This window comes from Primulina tabacum, chromosome 7 (genome assembly GCF_025594145.1).
Source record: "Primulina tabacum isolate GXHZ01 chromosome 7, ASM2559414v2, whole genome shotgun sequence".
Taxonomy (NCBI): domain Eukaryota; kingdom Viridiplantae; phylum Streptophyta; class Magnoliopsida; order Lamiales; family Gesneriaceae; genus Primulina; species Primulina tabacum.
The window spans coordinates 35,978,967-35,991,261 of record NC_134556.1 but is presented as its reverse complement, the minus strand read 5'-3'; the positions used below and the strand labels follow the sequence as shown (position 1 = coordinate 35,991,261).

The following is a 12,295-nucleotide window of genomic DNA, read 5'->3' as shown; positions in this document are numbered from 1 at the left end:
AGAAGATTATTCATTTTAAAAAGGACATAGGCCGAGGCCATAATCCTGAAAGAATTGAGATGAAATTGATTGACAGGTACACCAAAAAATTTGGCAACATCAATATAAAAGGGATGAACAGGAAACCGAAGACCATTCCTAACCTGGTCCCGAAAGAAAGTTGTGTACCTAGGAGGAGGGTTATCGGCCCTATCAGAGGGCCCAGGCATCAAGATAGAAATGGAAGAAGGAATATTGCCCAGTGCCCGAAGTTCCTCATCTGCCCCCAAGCGTAAGGCGCTTCGCATAGAGGAGAACCAGGGAGTTCCCGGGATCTCGACCGCCCGAAGACTCGAGACCTTGGCTTTACCCTTACCCTTGTTCTTCGCAAGAGCTCGGGCCCGGGAGTGGCAAGAAGATAAAGGTTTAGAAAAAAGAGGTTTGGTTGGAAGTGCCACTGGTTTTTTAGAAGGTTGGGTAATGGAGCGACGTGGGGGAGAGGGAGGAGAATCGGAACGAAGTGCGGAAGACTCAGCGCTAGGAGAGCCTCGCGCATTCGTTCCTGAGGTGGAAGAAGTGGAGTGAGACATTTTAAAAGAAGAAAACTTACGACGATATATGCGGTGGAAGGTTGCCGGAAATGATTTCGCACAAGTAGAGTCTCGAGAAGAGAATTCGCAAGAGCTTCGCTGCAATTTCGAATTTGAGAGTAATTTTTGGAAAACCTGTTAGTTAGTATATATAGGCGGTGGGGGAAGATCTCAGCCGTTTATTTAAAAAGCATGCGTGGACGACCACGATTTGCCTAGAAAATTGTACCAGGCATACGATGGGACACACGCAATAATTAAAAATGTCAGACTTATCGGCTCATCGAAATACGAAACGTTCCTGATCGTTGATAGAAAGGGCACGCGTTATCATGGCATCCCGTGGGTTATCCAAGATCTCATCTTAAGCCCGGGAGGTCTAAGGCCCCGGCATCTTATCTTAATCCCGGGAAAAGTAAGGCCCCGGTACTTCATTTTGAGCCTGGTGAATTTTAGGGCCCGTTTTTTTTCAGTTGATCACTTATCAGTTCTGGATATTTATTCTGATTCATTTTATGGTACATATATCATGCGGTGTCAATGAAATACGGACAATAAGAGTAACTAGATAAATATTTTTTTTCATTATTATTATTATTCTGGGAATTCTTTACCCGTTACATTAAAAAATTCCTCTTCTACAGAGGCTATCCACTTAATCACAAAACTCTTTACAGAGCTATCAGTGAACGCCTTCATAAAGCTAGCAGAGTCGGCAATCTTCTGCAGCGTCCTCCTCTCTTTATGAAGCAATAGCTGGAGGATAAAGTCGTCCTCAAAGAGGTCCTCCGTATCAAAAATCTGCAAGCGTTCCCGATACTTTGCAAACTTGGCCACCAGTTCAGGAGTGATAGCCTCCTCCCACTCGTGAAGAAGCTGAAGTCCTTGCAGCTCCTCCCAGTAATGGAGGATCTTTTGGAAGACTTCATCTTCCAATTCAGATTTTCTTTTCTCAAAAGCCGCTTGCATAAACTCTGCTGCCATGTCGGGAGATTTCGAACCACTGGAACCCGCCATTGCACTTCTTGAGGACTGAATTGATGGAATGTTGGAGAATAGGTAAGCAGGTTACTGTATATATATAGGAAGGAATCAGTCTCCATCGTCGATCCGAACCCAATCGGACGATTAGAGGGAATCTAGGAAATTGAGCAGGCAGATGAAAATACGCGTACGGGTATCGAGGAAACAGGCTCATTATTACCTCGGAATACAAACAATTTTCGACGGTGTCACTGTTAACGCATGCAGCATAATGACATTCATTGGATTTCCCGAGAATACTAAACGATGAATGTACAAAACCTGAGAGATATGGAAGCCTGACACCTCATCACTTCTGCAGGATATTTAGAGACCCAAGGCTCTTATTCACTCTGGGATATGTTTTGGAGTAAACATGCATGACTGATCGGGACAGCGAGTCAAGCTCTAGCCCGACTATTTTTAGGATGTGTGGTGATACCCCTGTAAGGGTCCGGGATAATGGTGACCCATTTCCGGGTTAGTGATGACCCGGGTTATCGGTTGAATAGTCCGGATCAGAAGACAGCTGCCCAGGCACTTCTTCTCCACCCGGTTTCTCATACAGGTACCCAGGTAACCAACTACCCAGGCCACCTCGAGAATTGCACCACACTCGAGTGTGATCGATACAGGCAGCCTAATCCGTCAGAACCACTTGGGCTTGGAGTGTCCTAGAAGTCATCAGAAGCTACAAGTATGGGCAGTCGACTTGCCATACTTAGTAGGTGGCACAAGAATCGAGGTACCTACCTCATTTTCTACTATAAATAGCAGGTATTAGTGTCATTTAAACATTCGGAAATCTTTGAACTAAAAGCACTTACATATTTCCCTTCAAATATTGCTTGTGTTCATAAAAAAACCTGCTGACTTAAGCATCGGAGTGGCCACGCCGGACATCCCTCCGGCGCCCATTCACGAGTTACTTTCTTGTTTACAGGTGTTGATCCAAGCCATTATCTTCACTCAAATTCCCAAACATTATAAATTATTGATTTGGTCCGTTGAAGCCCCGTACCCGGCTCACCTATTTTAACGAGATCACATCATATCATTTTTGGAACGAAATTTCCAATGCGGATTTGAGGTGGAAAAAACACTTTTAGATTTATTGTATGGATTTTTCAAATTTAATATTTATCGTTTAATTATATTAAATCGACTTTATTTACTAAAATTTTGGGTTATATTAGATGTTGATTGTTGAAGCAATAGATGAGTATATAATGTGAGCATTATTTCGAATTATGCAATCAAAATTACTAAAATATTGACCAATCGGCCGCATTAATACGAAGAAGTAAACATGTGAAATAAAATTATAATAGTTCACAATTGAAAAAAAAATTCATCCTCCACATTTTTATACATATAATATAAGTTAATAAATTTACTAATTTATATATTAATTGCTTCGTCAATATATCGTTGAAAACTTTTAGATATTTTAAGTTAAATAAGTAATAAATAAAAAAACATGGTTTAAGGAGTGCATGAATCAATTCATTTCATACATATAAATCTATGAAACATCTCATAAGAGACTTACTCTTTAAATTATCATCGTGGTAGTAAAAGTATTTAATTTGAAGTTTTTCTGTTAATAAACCATTCCAAAATCTATAATCTAATCTTGAAATAATTTAGAAATATATAAAACACCACAATATTTTATTAAGGTAAAACATGAATAGTCAACTGAGCTACAACAGATATTAAACACCTTAGGCATAGTTTGGTACACATTATATGATAAACATGTGATATATAATATAAGGATAAGTTAAGGATAAATAAGATGTCGGATATTATTTTTAATGTTTGATATGATTTTAATAAGAGTGATTAAATTTATATATTAGATTGTAATGACAAAATTAACATTATCAGAATAAATTTTATAATTTCAAAGTTGTTGCTTGACTTCATATTTGTTATCTGTTCATGCGTCGATAGTGCTTTCATGATTTATTTATTTTTACCTAATTTTATATATTATATAATATGATAATTGAGCCCTTGATTTTGTGATTCAAGTCAAATATCAATTTTTAAGGTTAATCGAGTGATACTAATAATTTTATTGATATTTATAAAATTATTTATATAATTATCTCGAATTCATTTATATAATTATCATATTATATAATATATAAAAATAAATAAAAATATTTATTTGATTTTAATTTCTATCTACTAGCATAGATTTATAAAAATCATTTATAAATTGAGGGTAATTAAGTCATTTGTAGTGTATTTAATCATTAAATTAAAATTATCACACCTAATAGAAGAGACATTTTATCATTCTAAAAAATTATTTATCAATATCATGGGCTTTTTAAAAAAATACCAAACATGGGATAATGAAGATTATTTATCAATCTCTCCTTTATCCCATGTACCAAACTATGCCTCAAAGTTAAACACGTAAACTGTTAAAAACATCATATAATCATTAGAAATATAATACGTTATCATAATAGTATCACAATGCACTTGAAAACCATATTTTTTACCTCCTACTGTCTCGATAGGTTTTGACCTAATACTTCTGTCTCGTAAGAATCTTTTTGTTTTGAATAATTTAGCCACTGTGCGGGTTTTTTCTCCCTCTAATGAGAAGATAAAATATAAATCTAGCTCAAAAAAATAAGTTAATAATGTCTATTTTTGTCCCAAACTACATCTAACTAGTTTACACTTTACACCAATTGTCCCTAAGAGATTGCATTATATGAATTCATTGCTAGAATTATATATTTTTAATTCATAGAATCGTTCAGCAATTTGTATCATGTTCATCATTTCATGCGAGCCAAATCAAATAATCTTCCTATTGGGCCTCGCGAGGAAAAGGAGAAAGGCCTGCTAGAGGTTGGGGGCATAAGACATACCTATTAAGGCGAATGTCATAATATTTCTTTCTTTTATCTAGAAATGGTAACTGTTTTCTTTTTAAACAGATGACGGAAGCTCATATTAGGAACATCTCTCCTCGAACAACGTTTATTGGCAGCAAATCTATTTGTGATGGAAAAAACTCAAATTAATAAATTCAATATAAAATTAGCTATGATACAAGAAATCTGTCCCGAAGCAACAACGTAGGGTATGGCAAATGCCCGCAACTTTCACTTGTTACGTTAGTATGTTCTTATTCTTGTTGCTTGGCCCAATGCCTTCCGCTATCGTTCGAAATGGTCTATGTCGGAGAAGTAATTTAGATTTCTTGTGTACTCGATGTCTTCAAATGAATTCTTGATTTCCTTTTTTTATATATAACATAGGTCATGCACACACTCCGTTCGATTAATCCTGAGAGAGAATGATATTCTCCTTAGCTTTAATTCTTTCCCTATTAAACTAGTTATATATGTCAAACTATATAAATCTTTAACTAGTTAATTGAATTTATCATTTAAACTTTTAAATAGCGATCTCTGTCACGTTCTAGGATATTATTTTTTTTTTTAGCGTGTGTTAACTGTTATGTTCTGGGAATTAAAGCCATTTCAAGTTGGATTTCGTTTATTTTGATAGATTTCATACCTGAAGCAAAAATTTAGGAACAAATATCTTCATATAATTTTTATGACGCAAAAGTGAAGTGAGAAAATGGTTTATTATTTATGGACCTCCGCAAATGTTAGGTAAGAATATTTGTTTTCACCCTCTGATTCTTCTTACTCCATTTAATTTTCACTTTCGTGCTGTTGACTACTTTGAATGAATATTGCAGTTGGTGTAAGTTACAATTATTTCCATGAGGGAAAGGATATACATATACGTTACCAACCCGCTTCAAATCATGTGGGGCTCATACGATCCAACAATGGAGCTTTCTATTTTTAAGATTATCGCTGCTTAGAATCGACATAAACATTTTTTTTAATTATGATATAGTCATATGTTATATCTTGGTTATATTAATTCGATTAATCGAATTTTTTGTATAAAATCGATTCAGTTAGTTCAATTTTTTTTTTTTTTTTTTTTTTATGTTGATTTTCAAATGCGCAGTTATAATTCATCAATGTGTTTTAGTCATCGTCACCATTATGAGTTTTAATTCGTCGCAACGTTTTTTTAGGCGTCTGTATTCGTTGCATACTTTGCACATTACATAAAAGACTTAATTGTCTTGTTATCTCGATTTGGAATATTCTGAATATTTGCTGCCGAATCAAACGAAAGAACAACGCATGGAATCCAAAAGCCTAAGTCAAATTTTTACGTATTGATTGATGCATTCCCCCACGTATATATAATAATTATGGTACTAATGTTCATTAAACTATACATACGTGTCTTACTTGAAATGAAATGGATCTATCTATTCACCATTATTGACAATTTATCTTCAAAAAAGTACAATAATTACTATTATGAGATTGCAACATCATGATCTACAACTTTAAAAACCATAAAATATTTAGAGTCCTTTGGGTTTTTTTGATACTCAAAATCTCTTAAATTTATAGCACATAGATCCAAATTTGTTCTTTGCTAGAAGTCATCTTTAGCACCACATAGCTTACTTACTCCAAGGATCTTCAACCTAGTGGATCCTCCATGATGGCTCTCCACTTATTGGTATCACATAGCATCGGAGTTTATTGATGCTTGTACAGTTCATGCACAACCGATTGATGATCACCAACCACCCCCGCAAGTTTATTCATTGATACCAATGAACTGTGGGTGGACTTTTTCCTCGGATTTTACAGCAACCAAGAAAAGAGTAATTTCTATACCAAATCAATTCCTAGAAGCTTTTAATCTACTTATTATGCAAGCAATTTGAGCATTAGATTCAAGTGAAAGTTGAAAGGGGGTAATAAAATCCTGAACAACAGTGGCTCACACGAATTCATTTGTTCATGCAAGTGTAACCAGAAATATAAATCAACCTTTTGGGGGAAATAAAACATCGACACAATGACAATTTTATTCAAACAAGCGTTTAAGAGTTTTGGTTCTTTCCCGCTAAAGTTTCATAAGATAACGAAATGGAGAAAAAAGGCACAAAATTAACTGATCTATCTAAACCTTTTTTCATCAGAATAAAGGCTACATCACCACTGTGTGCACCTTTTATCTTTTTCATCGAGATAAATAGCCAAGACTCGTACAGGTTTCAGAAGAAGAAATCTCCATCAGCGATTGATTGGAGTATGCATTCTTTCCACTATTTTATTTATAGCATCACGTGACATTACCAGGGTATCATGCAGCAGGATGCTGTAAACATTTAAACCCTGAAAACATTAGAACAAGAAAAATTTCAGTTGTCACACAACGTCAAAGACCTAGATCAAAATCATCAGAAAAAGGGAATCGTTAATAGGTAAATGTAACCTAATCATAAAAGGCAATTAATAACCAACATCCACAATATGTGTTAACGTAAGTATGCTTCAAAGTTCCGTAGCAGAAGTAATATGTTAATGGCGGGTACTGAGTTCAACTGTCATCCTTTATTTGCTTATAACTGTCATCCTTTATTTGCTTATAGAGACAACTAATCCTATCTATATTTCAACCCAACCATGCTGAAACCTCACAGGTACAGAAAGATTTCAAGGAGAAAAAATGGAAAATCATTGAAAAGCAGTGGTATAAGAAAGTCCTCAAAAAAGATGAAATCTACTTCCATCACCTTCGGATACCACAATAAGGGGACAAAATACTAAGGTTGCATTTTGATTGAAGGATTTGATCTGGAGTAAGAGATTTCAATTGACAAATTATTTGAAGAATGAATTTCAAATACATCTTTGATGTATGACATTTGAAATCCATAACTATTGAAAATGTTTAATTTATTTTGTAGTGGATTTGATTTGGATTTAGTCCATCCGGACAAGTCAAGAAATTAGAAATAATGAATTCCAAATCCATCATTCCAAATTCATCCATCCAAACATAACCCAAGGATAGGAAGAACACAAACAAAAAGGAAAACTGTGCTGAAAGACTTCAGCATTCTAGAATTTTTGGACTAAATTACTTTTCTAGTTGATACTTTCTTAGATGATGCTCAAACACATAATGCTGTGAGATTTATCTATCCTAAAATACTACAGATATGCCCATGAATATGGTCCATAAGAAGCTTGGACTTACAATTGAAGGCAATACGTTAACATAATGTAGATTTTGAGTGCCCAGCTTCAGCTTTTCATTGATTGGACCACCGTCAACCAGCAAAAGTTTTTTGACATTCTCCATTTGATGCACATAGTTCACAATGTTCTTTGTCTTGTGTGAAGGAACCTCCAAATCCTCAAAGACCATAAGCTGTATATTTGAAATGTTATCATTCTAAATTATTTTCAAAAACCTGAGGTATGTGCAGAACACAATCAGGACAAAATTAATGCACAAAACAGAGATCATATTGTGCACTTCTTGAAACAGAAACTTTGACAATGTACACGATAGGAATAAAAACGAGGGAACACTTGGCACATAAAAGTAGTACAAATGAAGAATGATGAAATAATATAGCTTGATCAAGTTCCAAATTTTGCACTGGTATTTAGCAAAATTTGGCAAATGGGTTCGATGCAACTTATATTCTTTCTCTTCCAGAAGGAATATACTCGCCTTCCCTTCTGCTGCACGAGCTGAAAGTGCAATCTTCAGCCCTAGTCGACGAACCTTCTTGTTGAGCTTGATAGCATGGCTCCGTGGTTTGGGACCATGCATGGTAGCGCCACCTCTAAACTGTTGTCCACAAAATATCAGTTCGAAACTCATTTGAGGTGTACACAATGAAGATTGAAGAGGAGCAAGCAAAACTTAATAAGAAAACAAATTCACCTGTGGTCCCCGCAATGTTCCATGTCTTGCTCTTCCAGTACCCTTTTGCCGCCAAGGCTTTCTCCCAGTTCCACTAACCTCACTAATAGTTTTGGTAGAATGGGTACCCTGAGAAATATAACACAGTTTCAATCAGTAGGATTATCAAATATAACACATAGAGAGAACGGAAGGCTGAGGGTATACAGACACATTATTCGGTAAAAAAAAATACGCAACACACAGAACATCCTCTTTTACCACAGCGGACTCCGGTCCAGACTTCCATATATAATTGGGATGGAGCAGCAAGATCATGAAAGACATTGAGTCACTTCATGGTAGCAAAATTAATATCCCCAAGGAAAGACATCAATCAATGAAACATAACAAACAAAAATGCACAAATAGTTTTCCCAAAAAAGATATAGCATCAATTTTGGCCAGTGTATCAACTAGGTAGAGAATTAGGTACCTGCTGCCGTTTAGCAAGCTGCCATCTTACAACACGATGAATAATATCCTTTCTAATTGGTACATCAAAAACATCACCAGCCAAGACCATAAATCCTTTATCGTCATTTTGAAAATTTTTAACAGGGATCACCAAATCCTGGTAGAGACCTGCAGTACCAGTACAATTGACACAAAAGAGTTCAAATGTTTCGACAAACACAATGCAGAAAACCCCACTAGCAGCTTTGAGAGAAATTCTTTCTTTTTTTAAAAAAAAAATCCATCCCTTTCGTAGGAGAGAATTGCTCTATGAACGAAAATAGACGGTAGATCGCTAAAATAAAATACATGAAAGCAGCTACTAAAACAATGCTATCCACCAATATACTATAAGATACATAAAAAAAATAGATGCACATTGATCATAGAGATTTTCGCTTCAGGCATTGTAAGGAAAACAATAAAACTATGGAAGCAAATAACTCACAAGCTTTTCGAAATGTTGAACTTGTTAATAACTGATTCACTGTTTTCCTGGCTCTGATGCATCATAAAATTATTCTTTTCATTGACATATGCACTTATTACACTAGGCCCGCAATCAGTAACAAGTAATTTTTAACTTCCATCGAGATAAATTCAAATTTTTGGTGCAAATAATATCTATTGCGTATCTGCTGATTATAAAGATCAGTTAATGTAGCACCATTTCGCATTTGAACGACCCTCTAGAACAAACAGCAATGCAGCATGCATGAACAAGTGGAGTTAATAAAGAATTCACAAAAATATGTATACTTTGCTTCAGTAGAGAATGATTGATATGATAATTGACGCCGCTGAACATATTAAGGAGAGATTCCAAAAGTGAGAAAATTCACGGACTTCATTAGCAATATGCCTTACTCGATGTCATATGTGAAAGATTGGCATGATGATGTTGGATTTACAAAGTAATCCTTGAGAAGCAGTAAGATGCACAAGATAAGTGAGTGCCCAAGGAAAATTTTTAAGTCATCGGCTGAGGCTATAATACTGCAATGAGAAGAACTAGGGCAGAAAAAAATCGTAACACTTTGTTTTATCACCAAATACTAAAGAAACACAAAATAGTAATACATAATAGATAAATATCAACTACTAACCACCCATTAATCTTTTCTGACTTCAATTATGTAAGCACCACCTCCACTCAGACACACAAGTTACAAGAATCATTAGGAATCAAATTAACAATATCAAAAAAGAGTTTAGAAACAATTTAGGCATTCAAAGTGAATCCACAATGTTCATACCCAGCATAATATCAATTGAACAAAAAATGTATTTCATGCGAAAAAAATCCAAGAAGCTAAATATTAAGGGTTTATACCAATTTTCCTATCAGGAGTCGTCAACTGTTTCGCTGACAATAAATCTGTGGGAAATGTGCCCTCACTCATATTCGAGGTTAAAACAGTAGTCGAATACCTCCGGCACACGTCAAAAGACATCTGATAAAGATAAGAAGGGGGCTAGGATTCAATTTCCTTCACGAAAATAATAATAACAATAATTCATGAAAGCTTGTAATACAAAATCTAATGACCGGGCATTTAAAATTCATGCAACTTCAATCAATAAACGCAAAACAGTTCAACACTTTTCAAGAACCCCTATATCCTTTCCGTAACGCACAAAAAACATACCTTTTTCAGAACAGCAGATTGCACCGAAGACAAGCTCTCCCCGTAACAATGGCCGTTGAATGCTGCTTTCAATGTTCAAAGCAAATGCAAAAATTAAGAAACCCACCAAAAAAACAAGGGTTCCATGAAATTAACGAACTTTCCCGTTGTTTAAACAACAAAAAATTTACTTTCTATCGTGAATTACCAAACTTAATGCAACATCGAAGCTTCGAGAATTAAATAAAAAGCCCCTTTTCAAAGAAGTGGAGTTGATTAAATCAACATACCATAGGATCTGAAAATTGATCCGAGCGATATATCATAAGAACCGAAGGAACGCAATGCTCTTCTTGAAACTGACAATGCCATTGCTAATGCTTCAACTAACACGATCAAAAATACAGGAATGTCATTTCAGCTCAAATCATATAAAGTCAGAAATCAGATTGTATCGTATGGATTCAGCTTCAGGAAAGAAAACCGTTGGCAATCCGAAACCTGACCCCTAATAGATCGGTCAAGTTCCGGTGACTATCAGGCAATAACGAATAAGATAGGGGAATAGGTTGAGCCACGGCGGCGTGAAACGGGAACGGCCGGGTAGGATATCTTTGCTGCTAACCAATTTAAAACCCTCGTATAAACCCTTTCCCATCGACGTTGAAATTGGATCGAATTTAGTGGGGTTCGGGTCGGGTTCCAAATATAAATATAGTTTTTGTAGATTTTCTTATTATATTTCATTTCGAAATTCTGCAAAAACAAATTAGAATATTTTAAATTTTTGGAATGCTAAATAATTAATTATTCATGGGTTTAACTTAACAGTATTATTTGTTATGAAAACAAAATATAGTTTTTATATATAAATCTTAAATACTAAAATTTTGAAATATTTATTTTAGGAAGCAATAATGTGGCATTCGGACTGGCTAATTAAATTTAAAATGATTTTTCTTTGGGCAAAAATAAATTTTTTTGAGTAGTTTTCTTGTGAGACGATCTCACGAATCTTTATCTGTGAGACGGGTCAATCCTACCGATATTCAAAATAAAAAGTAATACTCTTAGCATAAAAAATTATATTTTTTTATAGATGATCCAAATAAGATATTTGTCTCACAAAATACGACCCGTGAGATCGTCTCATAAAAATTTTTGTCAATTTTTTTTGTCTAAATCTAGTTATATTATTTTGAATTAGCCTAATACAAATTTTGGTAGATTGTCTCCCAAAAATTTGATTAATATTAAATAAAATTCAAATCAAATACAAAAAAAATTAAAATTTTGATCAAACTAATTGAATGGATGGAAAAATCGACTCGAGTATACAGTTCTTCAAAGGATCCGGTCAAACCCCTCGTGTGATTAAGTGCATGGCAACCACAGATGATTTATATATGGTGAAATTTATGTACCGTGTTAGCACTCTTGCATTTGAAAAAGATTAAAATATCAAAATTTAAAATATACACTATTAAAATTGAAAGTTTGACAATAAAAAATACCAAAATCACAAAACAAAACAAAAAACAAAAAAAAAACGAAGAACAAAAAATGCTATTAAAAAATTTTGCCGAAAAATTTGATTACAATATATTATGAAAATATACTTTGACGAGTATTAACTTGTTGATTTCTTTCCGAAAATGTGCTGCTTCATTATTGCAAAACCATAGTTTTGATTATAATAGTTGATTGATTTTGATGCAGAATAATCGAGAAAATTACATTTTTTATCTTGTAATTTGCAATGTTTTCACA

General features: G+C 34.5%; 1 protein-coding gene across 1 annotated transcript; it reads right to left on the bottom strand.

Annotated features, from left to right (window-relative positions):
- Positions 1-6,528: 6,528 nt before the first annotated feature.
- LOC142551524 (uncharacterized) lies at positions 6,529-11,187 on the bottom strand. Its single transcript, XM_075660801.1, has 8 exons — positions 10,816-11,187; positions 10,547-10,608; positions 10,231-10,351; positions 8,878-9,026; positions 8,424-8,531; positions 8,208-8,327; positions 7,725-7,898; positions 6,529-6,856 (listed from the first exon to the last, which is right to left on the bottom strand). Exons 1-8 carry the CDS (start codon positions 10,895-10,897, stop codon positions 6,755-6,757), a joined length of 918 nt encoding a protein of 305 aa, XP_075516916.1. The 5' UTR covers positions 10,898-11,187; the 3' UTR covers positions 6,529-6,754.
- Positions 11,188-12,295: the final 1,108 nt, after the last annotated feature.